Genomic DNA, 23,141 nt, shown 5'->3' with positions numbered 1-23,141 from the left:
AAAATTTGAGAATGACCCTGACCTTTATCAAATTTCCCACTCACCCAGATTTGGCCCTGAATGTCCTCACCTATTAGTGCAGCAGATAACTGAAATAATCCTGCAAATGGTGATATAATCATCAAATTTGGCACAAATACTCCTTAGACATTATCTCTTTTGAAATAACCAATCAGCTACCTGAATTTTCAATAGGCAGCCAGGTAGGGGTCAACTGAAGAATTACACAGGGGTCAAAATTAAAAGATGCTCTAATTGTATCGAAAACTATATCACATTATTTGCTTGATCATAACAATTCCAAAAAGGTATAGTTTGGACTATCTATGACTGAATGTTATGGAGTTATGGGGTAAAAACAGCAAGAATGGTGACAAAGGTCAGTTTCAGTTTGTACAGGGGTCAAAAGTTAAAGTTGCCCCAATTTTGGTAAAAAGTGATGCAAATTATTGGTTGAGCTAATAGGATTAATAAATGGAATAGTTTTGACAGTGTTGAATGCTTGATCTCCAAAGTAAAGGTCAAACAAGGTCGACGTCCATTGGATTCTATGACATATGTTACCCCGTAACATGATAACTAAGCATGAGAGATGGTGCAAACGATACCTTTTTGGAATCGTACTGATGAGACAAATAATGTGGTATTCAACATGATTGGAGCATTTTAAAAGTTTGACTCCGGTGTAATTCTTCACCCCTACCTGGCTGCCTATTGAAAATTCAGGTGGCTAATCGGTTATTTCAAAAGAGTAATGTCTAAGGAGTATTTGTGCTGAATTTGATGCTTGTATCACCATTTGCAGGATTCCACTCTAAATGTTCTCTTATCTGCTGCACTATAAAGGATTCACAAAGTGTCAATTACAGAAATATAAGGAAATATCCCACAGAACAAACAGTGGTTGTTGAAGGTCACTGGCACCCTGTATGAGGAATCACACTCACTTTTTCTATCTACCCGTCGAGAATTGAGAACTGGTATGTCAAAGTTGGCCATTTTTACTATATTTTTAATGTAACACAATCTGAGGCCATTTTGACATAAAATTTTGAACTGACCAAAATTCAAGTAAAATTTTGCCTGATGGAAAAATTTACTTTGCATTCCTAATCAATCTACTTGAAGGGTATATGGTGAAAATTTCATCAAAATCGGAGTCGTCATCCAGCCACCCCCGCATGATTTTCTCTGAGACAGCTCATTAAAGACAGTAAGTAGGGAATTTGACATACCCTCAAAAAATGTTACTTTTCTAATTTACACTGCAATATGCCACACTACAGACACTAAAAACATTTAGAAAAAGATATTTCCTAAATTCTGGTAGCCAGAGAATAGCAATACAGGTGTCGAGAATTGAGAACATTCACTTTCAAAATCAGCTTTTTTTTTTTTTTTTACTAAAGTTGTTTTTTACTAAAGTTGTCTAAAGTTGTTCAGAACGTTTTATGGCATGAAAAAAACGATATGGGTCCACGTTTTTATGATTGTTCTTCACTTTTGGAAAGTTTCATGGAAATCGGTGCTGGTCATCCAGCCAACTTCTCTTTTTCTGCATGATTTTCTCTGAGACAGCTCATTCGCAGAGCTTTAAAGAGAAACATTATTTCTTTGGAAACTACATGCAAGTATCTAGTTTCAACACAAAAAACAGCCCATACACTACATACATGTACATATCAGTACATATCACAATGGGCGGAGCCGGACAGCCCCGCCCGGTACTGCAAATTTCCGCCCAGCTCTTGGGTCAAATTGGCTGAGCAGGGGTGGTGGCCAAGTGGTTAATGCGCTTGGTTTCAGTTCAGAAGGTTCCGGGTTCAAATCCCACCCCTGCCACATTTCTCCATGTAATGTGGAGTTGCGTCAGGAAGGGCATCCGGCGTAAAACCTGTGCCAATTCAACATGTAGATCCACCTTAGATTTGCTGTGGCGACCCCAAGTGCAAACAAGGGAGCAGCCGAAGGGACTTACTTACTCTTGGCTCAAATTGGCTGTGCCGCCCAGCACAGATTTTCTGAAAAATGAACTGAAATGTTGCTGAAAATGTACCAATTTGATCGTATTTCAAGCTTATATAGAGTCATAGTTTTTCAATTTTAAACCACTAATTGAAGTAACAAGAAATCTGTTTCTCATTTTCTTCGTATCAAATCACAAACAGCAGAGAGTCAGCGCATTCTGTGGCCACAGAACTGTGAACGGGAGCCGCTGAAAACAGCGTCTCTGCTGCGCGATGAGGTGAAGGAGAAAAAAAAGCCGCCATGAAAAACTGACATTAATCCAGGTCCTTCTGTATCCGTATCTGAAGATACATTCAGAAATTTGGTTTATTTTACAGCTGAAAGGCTTCATGTTTCCAAAAAGCCCTGAGTTTGAAAAAGAGCAGACAAAAGGGAGAGACAGACAAAATTACTTTATCATAAATACATCATCATAAATAAAATATCTAATCTGGCCTTTCTATTTTTGAGCTTGATTAATGGTTTAGACCCTTGTGGGGAACAGTATGTATTTGTGCTCATGAAGTCTTCTCTTCATGGTAGACTTGGATACTGATACAACTACTTCCTGGAGAGTGTTCTTCACTTGGGTGAATGTTGTGAAGGGATTTTTCTTCATCATGGAAAGGTAAGTAAGTCCCTTCGGCTGCTCCCTTGTTTGCACTTGGGGTCGCCACAGCAAATCCAAGGTGGATCTGCATGTTGAATTGGCACAGGTTTTATGCCGGATGCCCTTCCTGATGCAACTCCAAATTACATGGAGAAATGTGGCAGGGGTGGGATATGAACCCAGAGCCTTCTGAACTGAAACCAAGCGCATAATCCACCACTGTTGTCTTCTGTGGAGATCCAGGACTTTTTGAGTTCCCAAGCTCACCAGTGCACTTATTTTTTTCTCAGAATATAATAAACTGTTGATTTAGCCACTCCTAACATTTCTGCTATCTCTCAGATGGATGTCTTTGTTTTTGTCAGTCTAAGGATGGTCTATTTTACTTTCATTGAGAGCTTCTTTGACTGCATGCTCTGGATTCACAGCAACGGCTTCCATATGCAAATGCCACATCTGGAATCAAATCCAGACCTTTTAGTTGAAGTGTTGATGGATTAATGAGGGAATACCCCATGCCACCTATGAAATACCTTTCGGGTTAATTGTCCAATTACCTTTGGACCCTTGAAAAAGAGGCGGCCACATATTGAACCCTTCCTCCAATTTGGATGCGAATACCCTTGAATTAAAGCTGGGAGTTTCTACTTGAAGCCCATATTGATTAGATAACTGTATCTTGAATGTTTTGGTAAACAACAAAACTAACAAAACCTGTGGCAGTGTCCAAATATATATTTCAATTTAAGCACATAACTGTATGTCTCTGGTTACAGATGATCTTAATTAAAGCTGGCCTTTTATTTATTTTTTCACTGGAGGTGGGTGTAAACTGTTCTACCATGGGATGGATGGAAGGAGAAATGATTTAGGGGTAATCCTGATGAAAGTGTATGTGTAGAGTTTCTTGGCAGTGAAGCAAGTGTCTGATAGAGTGGTTAGTGTTAAACCTGGAAACTGAAGGTGTGATATGAATGCCATCAGTACATGTGTCATGAAAAAAGGGTGGGAGATGGAGGAGAAGGAAGAGTTCTTCAGTGTGTTAGATGAGGTAGTGGAGAGGGTACAAATGGAAGAAAGAGTGGTGTTTGGGACAGACTTCAATGGCAATGTATGTGGACTGCCAAAGAGAGGAATGTGGAAGGCCACGTTTGTGCACTTTGCAAAAGTGATGGAAATGGCTGTGAGGAATACATATATTAAGGAGGATGAGCACAATATGACATAAGAGGAACTAGACTACATTTCTTTGTTATGATTTGTTTGACTTGTTTGTTTTGTATGTGTGTGAGTGTGCCCCCAGTTCATGTGTGAGTCCGGTGTGTGTTGTGTGGTTCTTCTGTGCTCCGCGTTCGTGTCTTGTGTTTGTCAGATGTCTAGTTTGTCAATCATCCGTGTCTGTCTCCAGTCTGTGCCCCGGCGCCACCCACCTGCTTCATGTGTACATCGGTTTATTCTTAGTTCCGTGTGTTTGGCCTGTTGTATTCTGGGTATTGGTTTTAACCATGGTTTTGTTTTGATTGTAATGTATGTTTGTTTTCTATGACGTTTTGTTCTTAGTTTTCATATTCGCTCATCTCTGAGGTTGTCTTTTATTCCCGTGTGTATTTTTCTTTGTCTGTGGTTTTGGTTGGTTGTTGTTAATCATTTTTCTACTCACCCTTTGTTGTCAGTATTATATTATCTCTGGTTATTGTCAGTATAGTTAGGTATCTACGTGTGTTCTGTTTGTTCACATGCATCTGTTAGTCCGCCTTCTTGTTTATCAGCACGCCTGTTGTCCATTAGCTTTATAAGCCACACCTTGTTTTCTGTTCGGTTGCGGGTCAACTGCCTTTGTTGAGTGCTACTCATCTCGTCTTTGTTCCTCAGGTTGTAAGTATTTTTTGTGTCTTCATACTCCGCGGTGTTCCTAATTTTTGCTAGGCCGTTTCTCCTTGTATCCTCACAGTATGTCCACATCCTCTCAGTATGTTGTATTTTTGTGTCACCTTGAAATATTAATTTATTTAATTATTATTGGTTTTTGTATCTTTACACCTTTGTCCTGGCTGCCTGCTTCTGGGGTTCAATTTCACTTTGTTCCTGGTTCCAAATGGTTAGGTCGGATGGTTTTGAGACAAAGTGAGACAGGAGAGATTGAGATGATTTGGGCATGTGCACAGGAGAAATGTATGCTGAGGACCTAAATGTCAGGCAGGAGGAGAAGGAGGTGACCAAAAAGGAGGCTTACAATGTGGGGAGAAAGAACATGCAAGGTGTTTGATGTGATGTAAGGAGATGAGGAGGATGATCTGCGGCAAACCATAATGGGAGCAGCCAAAAGAAGAAGAGGGAATTTCATGCAGAAATTTTTTCAGATCTTGAGTACCGACATTGTCTGCAAGCATGAAAATGTCTCATACAGTTCCTGGATAAAAAGGGTTTGCTTTCAAGAAAAATTAAACTTTCAATTTTACTCAGAAAATATACTGATTTCATGATGCTACTGTAAATTACAAGCAAATGAAGATATTACTAGTTAAGATGGGTATTTTTTTATGATGGCTGAACTAAATAGGCTATAAAGATTTCAAACTGTCAGCAGCGGGACAATGTCGGAAGAAGGATACCAAATCTGTCAATTTGTGTAACATAATGCTGATACAGATCGCAGTTGAAAAATTGAGTTTCAGTGGCTGTTACTCCACTGTACTTTAATATATGCATGGACTAAAACAGGGAATCTGTTCACGTTGCTGGTGTGCCTTTGGAAAAGAGATAACTAATGGGCTCATTAAAGAGATGGAGCCTGACAATGCCAACAAAAGGTCACCACAAAGCACAACTTACTGGAGTTGCAAAAGTTGTCCCCATCGTAAAATGTTCAAATGCTGGAAACACACCGGTATCAACATTGCAGGCTTGCAAAACAACATACAATGTAGACATAGTACAATAGCAATACTGTGCTGCAGTGACCTGACAATGTTAGTCAAGTTATAACACAATATTTAAGTTGAGAGAATGCACCAGTAATATGGCGTGAAAACCACAGCAGAAATTTGTTCGCTAAAGAAGATAAAACATGTTCCTTGAAGGTCTCTAATGTAACTAATGGTTGTTTGCAGGGACCATCTCAGAGCCCGCTATGTCCTCTCCTATTAACAACAAAGTGACCAAAGGTTTCTACACTTTTTCTCCACTGTGTATGGAAGGCTACGAGACAAGAGAGGAAGTGTGTGCAGACTCAATCTAAACATCACAGTAGGGTATCCGGTGTTCTTACCGACAGGTTTCTTATCAGCAGGTTGCTCAAGTTGCCTGAACACACTGTATTTGTCTGCAGCATCTGTAGTGGAAGAAAGTCAGAAAATAAGATGCGACATTAGTGTCAGTTTGAAATTAAAATATCTTCATGTATTGTCCATTGATCAAAAAAGTTAAAATTTCAGCTTCTGTTCTGGATCATAACCTTCAAAAATATTCAGAGACTTTCAAACTAAAGCAATCTGGCAAAAACCCACATGGGTACTATATTGATTGTGGGTGCAATATCATGTACTGTTTTCAAGAGACCACTATGTGAAGTTTCACTAAAAGAAGTTGTGTTTAGAAGGCAGGCAGACAAGGCTAATAAAATATCCTGGCTATCCATGTGAGGTATAGAAGGTACCTGAGGCAGGAAGGGTGGACTCTGAAGGCTGATCTGCCGACAGCTGCTTGAAGACTGCATACTTATCAGACGATGTGCTAGAGGTGGAGGAACCAGTCACTGGTGTCAGCATGGAAGTCGCACTGCAGTAAAACACCAGGAAGAGTGGGTTCAACAGGGAAAATTTTACCCACATAAGCTGCCTGAGCACCCAGAGTTCCAACATGTTTGCAGATGGACACTTGCTTTCATCCTCACCATGCCAATTCGCATTATTATTATATTATGTTATTATAATAGCGCAGATGTGAGCTGACTGCACTTTTATCCACATCTCTGCTTTACAGAAGAGTTCATAAAATAATTAGACACAAATTCCTTTGTTGTAAAATCTGAACACAAACGTCACCATTAAAGCAAATACAACTTTATGACTATTACAACGTAAAGGACCAGTCACACGGCACACAACGATTCCTGAACAAAGGGAAAAAAGTAAAAAAAGGTGGCTGAAAGAGCTTTATCACCGAACAGCCTGCGAAGCAAGAGCGCAAAACGGACGAAACAGGAACAATCCCGACGCTTTAAACGAAACGCGCCTGGAGCCACAGCTGAAGCAGTGTGTGTTTGCATCTCTGAGTTCCAGGACTCGGCGCTGGCATGGAACTCAGAGCGCCTGAGACCTGGAGAAACTGAAAACAGAAGCTGTAGAGATCTGTGTGCACATTGGTGGACCCACCTGCTTTGGTTCCTCCACCAGAACAAAAGAGGGATCATCTCCATCATCAGACTCCTCACTGTCTGACGACACACTACGTACTCGGTCTTACTCCAATTAAAAAAAAAAAAAAACAACCTCTGGTGTGCCGTGGTCACTGCTGTATCACTGTATTATGTTACTAAGCTCTATACGCTCGGTGGAGCAGCTTCTCTTTCCATGACAAAAACTCCTGTAACAGTGAAATGTGCCGTTCATTTTTAAACTGGACGCTGTCTTGATCCGGTATGTCATCTGACTAGCACAGGAATTGTGAATAGACGTGGACATCAGCACTTTTCCGGCACATTAAGACAGACGTGCGGAGCAGTTCCGCGCGTCGCGGTGCAGCCGCTCGGCACAAAGCAACACCGTGATGAAGCCTCACGGGACATGTTCTGGCATGTCCAGCTCATGCACAATCACAATCGGATATTCACACGACTGGAAAGCAACCAGAATCCATCTGAAATCCACCTGAAAGCTGTCCTGAGAGACCAACACCGAGGTGGTTTTGTCCCGCGTAATGAACGGAGCCATGGTGCGTCCCTCCTCTTTTCTTTCCATGAAAAAAACTCCTGTAACGGTGGAATGTGCCGGAAAAAGTGCTGATGTCCACATCTTCTGCCTTTTTGTGAAAGTCAGATGAGGTCCCGGATCAACAAAGCTTTCACGTTGAAAAGGATCTGGTTGTTCCAGTGGGGTGTCAGCCTTTCCATGGGGGCTGGGAGCGCGCCGCGCTCTCAGCAGTTGTGGGCCGTCCTTAAAGCGGCAGTAACACCCCGTAATCTGTTTAATCACCATAAAATCGTCCCTGAAAGCCATATTAATTTTTCGAACGGTGTCCACCTGGAGGTCTCTCACAGTTTCTGGAAAAAAACTGATACAGCAAAGCTCCAAATCATTCAGACATTTATTCGCAATAAAAAATAGACGAGAGGGGTGGACCACACCTCACTCACAGCCTGCTCACAGGCGAATGACGCAACCGACAGGCATGAAAAAACTTACGCATGCGCATGAGGGTTCAAGCTTGTCTGAAGCAATCACACGTGATTCAAATCCATATGGTTTTTTAAAAAAAATAAGGTCGGATACTTTTCTAACAGACCTCGTATATGTGTGTATATATATATAGAGCCACTGGAGTCCCTCAGGGCTGCATTTTATCTCCTTTGTTGTTTGTTCATTATACTAATCTCTGTCAAAGCCAACATGATAATCATCACATCATAAAGTATGCAGATGATTCAGTTATCCTGTCCCTTCTACACGGTGATGACTCCACAGACCATAGCTTGGTCTTGCTGGACTTTTTAGAGTGGTGCCATTCATCCTCTCTATATATAAATGTGGCCAAAACTAAAGAAATGCACACTGATTTCAGGAAAACACCACCTGTTCTGAATCAAATGTCCATTGATGGGAAGCCCATAGATGTTGTTGAGAATTATAAATATCTGGGCACCCAAACTGACAAATTATCTTTTGAATTGCAGGTTAATGCAGTGTGCAGTAAGGCGCATCAAAGAATGCACTTTCTGCGAAAACTTAAGAATTACAACGTAGATGGTGTCTTCATGAAAATGTTCTACAGTTGCTTTGTGGAGTCTGTGTTAACCTTTTCCTTCCTGTGTTGGCTCAACTTATTGAACCTTAAGAATCGCAACCGTCTTTGTAATATTGTCAAGGAATGTGGTAAAATTATGGGAACTCAGTGCACGGACATCATGGATCTTTTTAAAACAAGGATTGTGTTAAAAGCCAAGAAAATTATGGCAGATTCGGCACACCCTCTGCACTCACAATTTAAGCTTCTGCCCTCGGGCAAATGCCTAGTAATGCCCAGATGGAGAACCAACAGACTAAAAAACTCTTTTATTCCCACAGCCATTGCTCTCCTAAATAACACCTAAGGACTCACTGTTGTACTTAAGTCTACACTGACTTGCACCTTATTTTTCTTGGTTTTTGTTTTGTACATTTAATTTGCTGTGTTTTTATGAACTTGTATGATGTGGTTTTATGAATGCAATTTTTACTGCTGACTGCACCTGAATTGCCCCCATGGGGACTAAATAAACGATCAAATCAAATCATATATATATATATATATATATATATATATATATATATATATATATATATATATATATATATATATATATATATATATATATATAACAGAAAAGTGTCAAAACAGGGATTAAATATAAGTGTAAGATGATTGAATATATCAGAGCAGTAAATTGATCAGTCCATGTGAACACCGCACATTGACTCCCCATGTGCGATTATTTCCACAAGCTGCAGCTGATCCATAACGTGAATTTTGTCATCCAGAACAGCTCTTTATATAATCATTTGAATTATCTACTTGTTGCCACATGTACATAAAGGCTGGATTGTCATTCCTACACTCATGTTATATTTAATAAAAAATAAGCGCATGCAAGAGCTGCTGCTGTCACTGCCGCTGCGTTCAAGTACCACTGGAAATTACACAACTTTTTTGTTGTTTCAAATTCAGCAGTTGCTTGTGGCAAAATAATTAATTGTATCCACACAAAAGATTAATTCTTCCATATATAAGGTGCCTGAGCCCATTGAATCTGACCCCCACCCAGATAAAAAAAAAAATCCAAGCAAGCAGGCTGAGTTTGCCCTGTAATTTTGACGGTACATGAACGCAGCAGCAGCAGCACTCAGAAACAGCTTCTGCACTGTGTGAAAACATTCAGCTGGTCGAACGAAGTCAAACTAAATGCTAACAATTAAAAAATGTCAAGAATGACAGCAAACCGAAACACAGACAAATGAGGTTTTCGTTGCCCTTTGTTCAAATTTTTCAACAGTTTAAATCTTGACGAATCCACCGCTGCAGGAACAAAGCTGAGTAAATGTTAAACGATGCCAACGTAAGTCAACGAATGTCCAGATTTCTTGTTAAGTGCCGTGTGACTGGGCCATAAGTGTTCACAAAAAATATCTTCTTATTAAGACACCCTGTGCCTGTCATCCAGTCTCACCCTGCATGTGCTCTGGGTTTAGTCCAAGCTCTGCATTTCCATCTGGCAGCCTTAACGGGTCTTAACAGGCATCACAGCATTGCAATGTGCAATGCTGTGAACCATGCAGTTCGGCAAGGCTTTTATAGACTGTAGAGAAGTGCTCCACTCACTCAGTTGAGGGCATGGAAAAGACTATCAAAGGGAAGTTTTTCCTTACCACTGTCACCTGTGTGCTTTGCTCTAGGGGCTGATAAGACTGGACCTTACTTGTATAAAGCAGCATCTTGCATGGAATCCCAGACCGAGGGAGATTGACAGTCATCTTGTCTTTCTTCCACTTTCTAATAAATAATCATAAGTTGTTGTCTTCTACCAAGCTGCTTGCCTCTTGTCCTGTAGTCCATCCTAGCCTTGTGCAGGTCTACAGTTTTGTCCCTGGTGTCCTTAGACAGCTCTTTGGTCTTGGCTATGGTGGACAGGCTGGAGTGTGATTGATTGAGTGTGTGAACAGGTGTCTTTTATACAGGTAACAAGTTCAAACAGGTGCAATTAATACAGGTAAAGAGTGGAGAATAAGAGGACTTTTTAAAGAAAAATTAACATGCCTGTGAGAGCCAGAATTCTTGCTGGTTGGTAGGGGGTCAAATACTTATTTTATGCAATAAAATGCAAATTAATTATTTAAAAATCATACAATGTGATTTACTGGATTTTTTTTTTTTAGATTATGTCTCTCACAGTTGAAGTGTACCTATGATAAAAATGACAGACCTCTCCATTCTTTGTAGGTGGGAAAACCTGCAAAACTGACAGGGGGTCAAATACTTATTTTCCCCACTGTACACCTGTGGATCACTTTAAAAAAAAAAAAATTCTTTATTTCTTCCGCAGCTTACAAGTCACCGTGATACAACTTTTAACTTTGTGTTATGTCTTCAAAATCGGTCTTTTGCGCACTCTCCTTCTGTGTGGCTGCACAGCTCTGCTTTTAGCGGCTTCACTGGAGTTATTTCTTCCACGGCTTTAAACACACATCCACTTTCATGCAGTCATCCAAATTTTAACTGTGTTCGTCCACTATTGAGTGAAAAATCACTCTTTTGTGAGCTGGCGTTTTGCCTAAATGCTAGTTTGGAGCGTGATGAGTCACTGCCTCAGTGCGCACACACAGCGGAGCTCATGTGATCCATTAACAAGATATTAAATCAACTACAGACATACTTTTACAGCTAGAAACTGTTTTATCAAGCTATAAAACATTAATAGGGTAACTATGTTTAATGTTAAGCTGTTCAAAATACATTCCACATGGAGCAGGAAAGAGAAAAAAAAAATGTCCAGATGAAACAGTCCTCTGTGATTCCAGAAGCGATTAGAGGTGTTTTCAGCATACAAGGTTTGGCAGAAAATGATTAATCCGCTACAAAATAATTGTTTTATATACAGCATCCAGCGCACAGAGCAGGTGGAATTGTGTGCGCAAGAGGGCAGCCGCTCCAAAAATAGCCTCTCAGGTCCTGCGTAGCTGCCAGGCACACGGATAATGGGCTTTTAGCAGACTCGTAAGCACCACGCAAATGCCTCTAAGTTGTCGCAGTAACTCGCACACAAACTGCCCCACGCTGTTGTTGCTAAATTTTGAACATCTTGAAATTAGCCCCACGCTCAGAGAGGAGCCTCTTTAACAGAAGAGAATGCCTCTAAGAACCACTCAGAGCCACCATTCTCCCGCGATAGTTGAAAAAAACCTCTCGTAGCAAAGAAAACATGCTGCGTGGCTCATTATTCAGTGGGACCCAGGCTTTACTGTAGTTGCTATACCACATTTTATTTGGTACTTGCACATTTCACTGTTGACCATCCAAAAAGCTTAGGAAAGAACAACACTGTGCTAAATACAAGAAAATGTTTATATACGTAAATGTACTGTAAGTAAGGTATAAATGTTATGTAATGTTCGAATATTCCACAAGTTGCTCAAGTAAAAACAAACAAGAACAAACCATCACATAAAATCACTAAGATTACTTTCCAGCAAATTCAATATCCAATTTCTCAAAGCCTTTTCTCTGCAAGACATATCTGACATCCAGTTATAGCTGCCAACAAACCCAACATAAGCTTTTCATTTTCACATTTAGACAACTATCTCAGACTGGGGCGAATTCTCATTACAGTCCTGAAACTGTCAAACTGTGGGGATTCAGGGAACAAAGAGGAAAGAATTGTAAAAGACCAAAGTTACTTAGATGTGAGACACTTCACTTATGCTTTTTTCTTTCTTTTCTTTGGAAAAGAAAGAAAAGAACAATTTCTACAGTGAGTCGAACAGCAATCTAAGTAACAAGCTACTGTCCGCAAATATGAATTCATTAAGACCTGAATCAATCTCATTGTTATTCTGGGAGTCACCTATAAGCTATTAACACAGTGTGGATGACTGCGTGGTTGCCAAGGTAGGTAATACATCAAATACAAAAATTATGCAGAATGACTGAGCTATAAATAAACATTTCATGTGGAATATCAAACCCTTATCACTGCAAAATTTATATATTTTTCAGAAAAGTAGCCTGCAAGAGAAAACTAAGATAACGAGGATTACGGAAGATATTCCTTGGACTATATACCTGACACCTCTGCACTCACACAGCATGTACCTGTTTTGGTGTGGAGGTGCTATGGTCATGGGGAAGGCACTCCCCAACTCCCCCTTGAACTCAGTGAAGGACTGGTCTCCTGTTCCTGCCTTGGGAGCCTCCTGGAAGTCTTGGAAGTCATCATCATCAGCTTTGGTTCCCTGAATTAATAGTGTTTGTAAGATTAGAGTAAATTTAAGCGACAAATAAAGGCAGAGCTACAAGTATAACCATGTTACCTGTGTAGGAGGGAAACTGGGAATGAAATTAGCGTTTGTGGATGTCTGAGCTGTGGGCGCCGCAGCAGTCATGGACATGACTGGTGGTGCTGTTGTGGGCATGGAGATGGAGACGGGGGCCTGGGCCATCATAGGCTGCTGGTGCTGGGGCATGACAGGGGCCATGGCCATGGCCATGGCAGGCAGGGTGGGCACTGGTGGGGATGGGAACTGACTCAAAATTTCAACATTCATTGCTGGAAGGCCACTCTGAAATGAACAGAAATATGTTTGAAAATTAATATTTCACCAGATATGGGTCTTGCTCAAGGCTGTCACTGAGCCAGAGAACATGAACAAGAAAATAGAGTTGTTAATTTAACAGTTAATGTATTCTGGACCACATCTATGATTGTGATCCTTTGGTACTAACCTAAAGATTGAGAATAAATGAGATAACAGATGTGAGGTTAAGCGCTGGGCTTCAGACCAGAGGATCCTTGGTTCAAAACCCAGTCAGACTGGAAAATCGCTAAGGGCCCTTGGGCAAGGTCCTTAATCCCGTAGTTGCTTCTGGTATGTAGTGAGCGCCTTGCATGGCAGCACCCTGACATCAGTGTGTGTATGTGTGAATGTGGGCCATAACTGTAAAGTGTTTTGAGCTTCTGATGCAGATGGAAAAGCGCTATATGAATGCAGTCCATTTACAGTTTATTTTCAGAGAAAACCAAAGTAATTTTTGCTGGATGCCAATTTGGCAGAATTATTTTTCAACACTTTTTGTTGAAAAATATTACCTTCCTCAACACTATGCCAACCAGTATCTTCTGTACTTTCTGGAGTATCAGTTGCAGGTTTTCAATGATGATTTTTATTGTCATTATATCAAGTGCAACAAAATTATCTTCACACCCAATTACCTCAGAAATACAGCAATTAATCCACAATTATTACTGGTTGAATGTAATAATGGCACGCATCAGAATTAAAACAATCGCACATATACATTTGATTGGTTCATGTACACCAAACTTTGAAGCAGTCCATCATCCGAATTGAGGCAAAGTGAGCGTAGGCTGCAGCACAGTCCCGTGCAGCCGAGCTTGGGGGTGGAGGTGAGTGGTCTTGTGCCTTGCATTCCAAAGTGCTATATACGAAAAAAATTCTGCATTATCATCTATGGCCATGAGACAGACCAGTCTACACACGTGACAAAATGCTCCTGTATACTAAACGAGGAATGTGGCTGTCTCAAATCAGGGGTCGCATCCTTTGGAGACTGTGTTCTACAAAGATATGGCCTTCTCAGACAGTGGAGGCCAAACCAGCCTTTCTGAAACGAGACTGTCTAGTCTAAGAAGCATTTTTGCATAAATGAATGAGAAAGATCATAAGGTGTTGTGACACAATGGTTGCTGTGAACCTACTTCATGTAACACTACTGTGTATTCACTAAACTACGAAAAAGAGCAACATTTGCAAACAAATTATTAATTTCAATTCAAGGTAAGTTTGAACAAATGTCATTACTATGTTCAAAGTTTCATCTCATTGCCAAAGAATGTACATCGAGCTGCAATTTTAAGATGCTTGAAGGTTTACATCACCTCAGGTGTCTTATAATGCTTTGCATGGAAGATGTGGCCTGTCGTGTTCTGTGAGATGCATACAGATCTGGATTTTCCCTGGAGTGGCGGTGGCAGGCTCAGACTGAGGATGATAAGAAGCTACCGGGGACACAGCAATATATTCAGCTTGCGATGCCTCACATGCTGTGAGGTGATTTACTGCCTCTTTGTCCTCATTTCTAGTTCAGCTCATCTAATTTTAACGTGGAATTTATTGGAAAAAGCCCCTGAAAACCACAGTGAAGGGATTGTGAGTGGCTAATTGGACACTGGTTACCTGTGCCACACCAATTAATGCCAGCACAGTGTACAGCTCCTCCTTAGTCAGCATTCCAGGTGTTGTGCGATTGGCTGAAGCCCAGATTTGGCCCAGTGCTTCCCTGGGAAGACCTGATGACATTAGGATTGGGTAGAGTTTGGCTGTGTCTATGCCCGCTGGAGTCATGGTGAATTCAAGTACCTTCTTGAACATTTCTAAGGATACACAAACAAAATGAAAATACTCAGGGCAGTAACATAAACACTTTATTTAAATTAAGAAACCAAAGTGTAAATTTTTAATTATTTTCACAAAATCCATTGGAATGCCAGTGTGAATATCTGGTATATCATCCTAAGTGTTTACCTGGGATGAGTGCCTCATTGTAAACCCAGCTTGGCAGCATGGGCTGGATGTGCTCTTGTTGTGGATACACGCCAACACCTGCTGTCACAAGTAAAGAGACACAGACTGTTAGCTGTTATAGCAAAAGCCTTGTTCGGGCTTACAACCTGCCAAGTCTCTTGGCAGCGGAGCCCTGCTTGTATCTGACATAAAAACACTGTGCACGTGATGTGTGGAAGACATGTAAATCTTTCCTGCACTGAATCAGGAGCGTGCTACCGTGTCAGATGTCTATAAATCTGTTTCTGCGCCATTACCAGCTGCTCTCAAAAGAGAAGAGTTTATATTGCACAAAATAAATTACTACCAAGACTCCTGTTTCACTGAATACTCTTCTGTGAATTGTGTTTGAAACGTACAATGCCAGCAACAATATACTTCAAAAGACCAGAGGCATGACGATAAACAATCATGACAAAATTGGGCACATTTTACCCATGCTAAGGCCAGATGGTCAATACTATGGTAACGGAAATACAATGACAGCAAAATCTGACCATATGTTAGCTCACCAATAAAAATTTGCTCTGACTGTAATTCTGTTCTTGTAAAATTTCCCATGTTGAATGTCAGGCTAAATCACATTTTTTGGCATATCCTGGCTAATTTGTGAAAGTTTCAAAAGCAGAAAAAAACTTTATAAAATCTGATTTCTGCAAATCTAACTGAAACCACATTTGGAGGCGGGTTAAAGAGATTCCAATCAGATTTCTACAGAGGCATCTCACGCTGGATAATCAAACTGGAATTCAAAAGCGTCTCTCGAGTCACTTAGAGCAATTAATGATTTGCAGATGACGCCACACCTCTCACAGAACGGTGAAGCCTGACATAACCGCTGCACAGAACACTGCAAAGTATACCAGCCTCCTCTGACACAGTTTGTCTGGCGTGATAGAATAGTTCTGCACCATGGAATGGCGTGGATGATGAGATGATACACCTCCATTTCTCCTAAAGCCATGTTTGAAAGCTGCACTACTAGAGAAGCTACAGCCTTAACCCTGGTCCCACTGAATAATGAGCCATGCAGCATGTTTTTTTTTGGTACGAAAGGAGGTATTCAACAATCGTGGGAGAACAGTGGCTCTGAGAGGCTCTTAGAGGCAGAATATTCAGCTAAAGAGGCTCATCTCTGAGCGTGGCACTAATTTCAAGAAGTTAAAAATTTTGCAACAACAGTGTGGGTCAGTCTGTGTATGAGGTATCACGGGGACAAACAAGGATTTAGAGGCATGTTTGTGGTGAGGACGAGGCTGTTAAAAGCCCATTATCCGAGCACCTGGAGGCTACAAGGACAGGACAGGCTATTTTGGCTCAGCACTCTTGTGCACTACAATTCCACCTGCTTTTTGCACCAGACGCTGTATATAAAATAATTATTTTTGAGTGGATTAATCATTTTCTGTCAAAGCCTGGATGTTGAAAACACATCGCTTCTGGAATCACAGAGGACTGTTTCATCTGGACCTTTGTTTCCCCCCTCTCCTGCTTCATGAGGAATGTATTTGGAACAGCTCAAAAGATAATTATTTGTTATGTTTTAATAGCTTGGTAAAAGAGCTTGCATGTTCATTCCTTGTTAATGGATCAGATGAGCGCCGCTGTGTGTGCGCACTGACGCAATGGCTCGCACCCAAGACGAGCATTTATGCAAAACATGAGGCTGGCAAAAGTGCAATTTTGCAGACAATAATGGATGAACACAAACTTAAAAGTTGGATGACGGTTTCAAAATGGCTGTGTGTTTAAAGCCGTCGAAGAAATAAAGCCAGTGAGAAGAAGCGCAGAGGCAACTGTCCAGGAACCCATGGTTCAGTTCGAGCTGGTCTGGTTATGGATGCGTTTGTTTTTTGGGTTCATTTTTGGAAGTGATCCACACAGTTGCAGCAGTGAGTATATATAATTAAAGCAGCCACCTCATTGTGGTGTCTTTTTTGTGGTCACAGAGAGCTGGGTGAACACACAGAACTGCTGCATTTAATGACTCTGGAACACAGGTGAACAGAGTCAATATATGCAGTTTAAAAATGGATACTGTGAATTGAAAACCCACACTTTAAAAGAGACCAAGTAAAAATATGATCTGGCTATAGAAAAAATATTAGGAAGCTCAGTTTTGAAAAGTGAAAACTGTATTTTCCAGAAGTATAAGTCGCAGGACCTAAAGTCCTATAGATGTCCAGTAAATTAAGTTTGCCTGTTTACTTTCTGAAAAGTGAAAAGTGATGCTTCAAAACCCTACACACAGAATATCAAAAGAACTTCAATCACCACTGCATGAATGTGAAAGTCTGTTGCTTTCCCCAAATGTTCTGCTTCTTTTGAAGTATACTGTTGCCTTTGGGTATAAATAATTATCTTTACAAGTACAATGTACATGCTACTACTTGCAAACAGACTTGCACACATTCCAAATAGCTCTGACGTGCCGAGAGCTAATAACAGTGTGTGTGTGTGTGTGTGTGTGTGTGTGTGTGTGTGTGTGTGTGTGTGTGTGTGTGTGTGCGTGTGCGCAAGGTGTTTACTCAAGCAGCACTTGGTGCATAATATTGTCGTCAGTCTTGCAGTTAAATGAATCTGAATACAAATCACTATGGCCTTCATTAGAAGCCACTATATTTCCCTCAATGACACAGAGGCCACAGACAAACAAATAACAGCACAGAGTAGTAGCAAAGTGCCATGCACAGTCAGCCTTGGATTACTTCTGGGCTCCAGCGGCACCCGCTAATCCATGCACATCCCTGTTAAAATGAAGCAGTCAACATGCGCTGGAGGTCATTCCCTAAGAGGACATCACATAGCAAGGAAACAGATGGCAGTAGGTATTGTCCAAGTCCTCTGCAGACAGTCCAATTCCATATAGTGGACAAACATAGCTAATGCGAGAAGTCCATCTAAGACGATTTCAGCTTTGGCTTGAAGAAACGGGGGTATAAAAGCAGCAGTAAGAAAAGCAGAGATTTGGTTTAAGGACAAGAGGGTAAGACACCAGACAGGACCCCTAAAAGCCACAATCACTCCACAATGATCCCCATGTTATGGAAAACCTTAGCATGATCTCATCAGACATCACATAGGCTACAATTCTGTGATGTGTCAATTCTAAATCACTGTGTTCCAAATCAGAAACAAAATAATTAGAGCCCAAATAAAAGCAGAAGATTCTTCAAGCACGGAATTATTTTGCCACGGTTAAGAAGTGTGAAAGTATTTACCAGAGACAGAAAGGAAGCTACCGTTTGCCCCTATGTTAATACTGAAGCAAAGCACAGGGAAGAAGCAGCTGAGAAAATGCTAATAAACAGGCTCGGCTCTCACCACTGTGACTACAGGTTTGTGAGGATGAGTCAGCAGCTGATGGGGGAGCGCCGGACGCTGATACTGGGGCCACAGGTAGCACTTCTGCAATGAAGACAGAACTCAAGTCTGCAGGGGACTCAGCCCAGTTCCGTGCTTTGGTGCTGGTGTGAAATTGGGCGGAAACTTTAGCTCTCGGAGCCATTTTGGCCAAACACGGCTTGGATTTAAAGCTAACGTGGGCCGTCTTATCAGCAGTAAGATCACATGAGGAGAATAGCTTCTCTTCCAAGGATGGGCCTAGAGGAGTGAATGAGGAACAAGCTTCTTGATAACACACAACAACAATCCAGGTTTCCATATTCTTTCAAAAACTTCCAAAGATCGGTAATTAAAGTTATTGCTAGGGGTGTAATAACATGTAGTGGCATAGTACACTGCAATAACAAAATTAGAGGCTGAAAAGGGGACTATGAGGTAAATTACATTATGACTTCTAGACCAGAAGATGTACACTGCTGAAACTGCAAGTGTAACAAACTTATATTTAGATTCAAAATCTCAGCATTCTTTTTAGTATAAATGGATTATCTTGTACTTTTTTGGGAAGATCCTTTAACTTAATTCAAGTAAATGTCACTTGCATGCTCTTGATAAGAAAATGTCTTTACTTGAGTTACTTTTAACTAGATACAAGGGTAATATCTGTCAAGCATAAAAGTTGTTTACGCCTTAAAGTGGATATGACACAAAAAATTTGGTAAAACTGATATAAATATCAAAATATACATACAGTATAGTAAGTTGAATGTGGTTTTAATCACTATCACTGAGAAATAAAGGTGGTACAGCTTCTCAAAAGTGTGTTTCTTGGAAAGTGCGCTGGCAGCGTTCCATCAGCGGTCACGTGATGCCGTGACGTCACAGCGTGTCGAGTCCCGTTTTTGTCTGTTCGACTGACAACAGGAACAGACAGACCTCAGCATGGACAGTGACGAGATCAAGAACTTTTCTGACTCCTCTTCAAGTGTGGATTATTTCTGTGAGGAAATTGAGACTGACTCAGATGCTGAGGATGTCGCAGCAGGGATTAGACCCTACAGATTGGAGCCATATCTTTCGGACGAACATTCAAACCAGGAGCATTCTGGCAGCGAAAAATAATGCCGACGGTGCTTATGGCTGAGCCGAAGCAGAGGCAAGAGACGTGTCAATTCCGATGGATTTTGAAAGGCTGCAGAATACGGAATGGTAAGGGAGGCTTTGATTTTTGTTGCTGCTGTTTATAACACTATAATTATAGCATTTTCGATTCTAGCGTCTGTTTACTGCCTTTGTTATTGTTCCGGAGCCGCGATCGTGTAGCTACTACTTGCGGACAACCGTCATTACCTTCGGGTTTTTGCCGTTTTCGAGTGCCTGGCATTGCATTCATCCGTGTTTAGTTACGTTATTTTCACGAAAGAATAGGAAATAAATGGCGAAAGTTTCGAAAACAACAGTGAACATGCCGCCGCCGCGTTTACTACGTATTGCACTGATATTTTTACAAGTTCCTTGACCATTTCAAGATTACTGTGAACATATTATTTGGGGTTGACATTTTAGGTGTTCCTGTGAGCGGTGAGAACATGGAGACGGTAGAGGAAAGTGTCTGCTGTCGGAAGCAAATGCGGTGTGTGAGCGGAGGGAGCGGCAGTCTGACATTTCGTGCATCACACAACACCGCAGCTTTCGATCAATCTGCCTTGACTTGAAAAGGCTAAAACCTTTCGCCCTTGTGTTTGTGCAATATGCTGCGACACACTGGTCAGGCATATCGACAAACAAGTCCCTGAGAGCTGTGTTTAATCAAAGTTTCTGCTGCTAAAAAAAAAAAAGTGTAAACAACGGCCGCCAGGCACGCAAACCGATACGGTCTACACGCAGTGACGTATTTCAGGTTTGGTGCTCAGCGGGAAGCTGGTCACGGGGCGTGCACATTTTTCAGTAGCGGGATGTTCAAATGTTGTATATAATGGGAGAACCGCGTCCATTTTCCCAAAACGCTTAGGTTGACCGAATTATATAACCTTTGTTACATGTAATAAGACTATGTTGTCATATCCACTTTAAGCAACCGAAATTACACTGCTTGAAACTAGTTTTTTTTTTATCTTATTTTAAAAATCTGATGTGCTGTATTGAGACGGAGAGCCTGGCTTTTTCAAGATGTATTATGAAATAAATTTCCAGTCTGCTAATTCCTTTCTGAGCACTAAGAAGTCTTGCTGCAGTATTTCTGTTGAGTGAAATTTCAGTATTATTTAATTTATATGTTAGCACTAATAAGCCAGTATCATGAACTAGGTAATGTTAGTTACACTAACAGTGCAACAGTTATTTAAGGAATATGGCCGTCATAGTTTTTACCACCTCCACTCAAGCCACCCATTATGAGAGCCCCCATCCAGTACACATAAAATATGCATTAATCAATCAGCCAAACGTAGGTTACGCAGCTTGTTAGCCTTCACTAGCTTGGTAATGTTAAAGTAAAAGTAAAATTTCCTGACTATACTGCCAGCCAAATTGGTTAAGTCATTCAGTGCAGCCTTCCTGAAATACAGTCCTGGTCCACTTAACCATGAAGCAGTTTAACTGGTGATGTAGTATGCTAAAGTTAAACTATGACCAAATTTTCCAATTACATCCTACAGAGTTGCCACGGGTGTTTTGGTGGCCTCCCTCAGGACTCTCCTTTTTGCCCAGTCACTCCGTTTTAGAGAACTGCCTACTCCTTTCAGATTAATCATACAGTACCATACCGTTTGTATTTCTTAAAGACTGATGTAAATTGAAAATGTTCTTGAATCCATCTTGTAACTTGTGTAAAGAAAACTGACCTGTAAAAGTTACAATTTACTGTAAATTCAAAGTGTGACAATAACTGCCACACATTTTACTACTGTATTTTTATTTCACTATATGAAATAATTTTGCTTTGTTGTTCAATAACTTTGAACATTTTAAATAAATATTTTTGGTTATACAACACTGGCTCCTTTACATTTATTTCTCAACATATTTTAAAGTATATTTAATATTTAGGGATGCCAAAAATTCTGACACTATCTGCTAACATAAGCAACAGGTTGGTCATCATTGCCAGTGTCCCATAGCAGCTGTAAAGATTCTTGAAATGGAGCCATTTCTCCACGGGGTGCAATAGAGTTTTGCCAAGAGTTCTAGCATTCATTATCCTGTTCATCTCCTTTACAATGTAATAATCTTGTATTATCTTTTTCATTTACAGGACAGACAAATATCAGTAATAGTTATTTTCACACATCTGGATGGAAAGTCTAAGCCTTTTGAGTTTCATATCAGTAATCAACCATGCAAACTATTTCTTCCACATTTAACATCTAGGCCAGGGAGGTGTCAAAGGACTTGGAGATGACATCTGATGGAATGTTAGCTGTTGCATGTTTGCACAGAAGGTGATCTTGAGAGACTGGCTGTTTTGTCACAGAGCAGTGAATACAGCTGCTCGTGGAAGGCAGCTGCTAAATAACCTCAACAGTATTTTATTAGCACACTGATCCTACACAGATTCATCATATCAGCAGGGGATTCAGCTACTAACAAACACACCGGGAAACAGCCTAAATTATATATTGTTCTATTCTTTCTTTACTGATGAAGTCAGTAGTGTAAGTTGGAGTTGTTAACAGCCATCCACATAATAATGATAGGTTGTGTCAAAGTATTTTAGTAATAGTGCCATTAGCTTTAGTGCTTTCACAAATGCATCTTAAGACCATTCCAAATTCAAAGCATCCCAGTGAAACAAGTGTGCGTCATTAGAAGCAACACAACAACTAAACAACTTCTCCTCTCATTTAGGAATAGTTAATTACAAAGAATGGAAATGAGAGGGGAGTGCCAACAAAGCAAAAGAAGAGTTACCTTGACATGTAGATTGGGAGCTTGTGTTGACAGCAGAGTGTTGGGTGGTAGTGGGAATGGACACAGAGGCAGGGATAGACTGAGGAAGGGTGGAAGAAGAGGAGAAGTGACCCACTTTAAGGGATGGAGGTGAAGGTTGGACATGGTGCTGAGAGGAGAGGTGGTAATCAGAGGAAGGGAAGGATGAAGGGGTATTTACAGGTCCCTGAACAAAGTCACTAAATTCATCATTGTCCTCAGAGGAACCTGCTTTCGGAGATGAGGTTGGAGCCTGGACCTGAGACGAGAGGCAGAAAGTGGAGGATGTGGAGGAGGAGGAGGGGAAGGAGGCAGAGGCATCTACAGGCCCCTGAAAGTCACTAAACTCATCAGTGTCCTCTGACAATGTCGGGGGGAGGGAGTGAGTGGTGACACGCAAGTGTGATGGCGATGAGTCTGCAAAATGAAGAAATTGTAATGGCACATCACATATAAGACACATACTACTAATAGAGAATAACTACACAAGACAAAATAAAGACTATTTTCTGCACAACCAGAAATCCCAGAACTGTCATTTAATTTAAAGCCCTGGCAACACTATTTAATATTTAAAATTTCACCATATATACTCAGATGAGCTGCTTTTTTTTTTACAGCTATAATATAAAGTATATTTTAAGTTACTGGACTAAGAACTGCAGAATTCCCCATCTATTTTTATACTGTGGACTTACAGA

General features: G+C 40.8%; 1 protein-coding gene across 11 annotated transcripts in view; it reads right to left on the bottom strand.

Moving 5' to 3' along the window:
• The window catches only part of synrg (synergin, gamma), a 128,855-nt gene that overhangs the window by 62,245 nt on the left and 43,469 nt on the right, over nt 1–23,141 (bottom strand). For 4 of the 11 annotated variants that reach the window (XM_034169183.1, XM_034169185.1, XM_034169186.1 and 1 more), the window contains 8 exons: nt 22,423–22,857; nt 18,493–18,771; nt 15,130–15,210; nt 14,782–14,978; nt 12,898–13,146; nt 12,680–12,819; nt 6,273–6,394; nt 5,886–5,948 (listed from right to left, as the gene is read on the bottom strand). In XM_034169183.1, coding sequence (XP_034025074.1) covers nt 5,886–5,948; nt 6,273–6,394; nt 12,680–12,819; nt 12,898–13,146; nt 14,782–14,978; nt 15,130–15,210; nt 18,493–18,771; nt 22,423–22,857 — 1,566 coding nt within the window. The remainder of the gene's footprint in view (nt 1–5,885; nt 5,949–6,272; nt 6,395–12,679; nt 12,820–12,897; nt 13,147–14,781; nt 14,979–15,129; nt 15,211–18,492; nt 18,772–22,422; nt 22,858–23,141) is intronic. The other 7 variants (XM_034169192.1, XM_034169194.1, XM_034169187.1 and 4 more) reach the window with 6 other exon arrangements.

The sequence above is a fragment of the Thalassophryne amazonica genome, chromosome 4 (assembly GCF_902500255.1).
Source record: "Thalassophryne amazonica chromosome 4, fThaAma1.1, whole genome shotgun sequence".
Classification (NCBI taxonomy): Eukaryota; Metazoa; Chordata; class Actinopteri; order Batrachoidiformes; family Batrachoididae; genus Thalassophryne; species Thalassophryne amazonica.
This window is presented reverse-complemented; position numbering and strand designations above follow the sequence as displayed.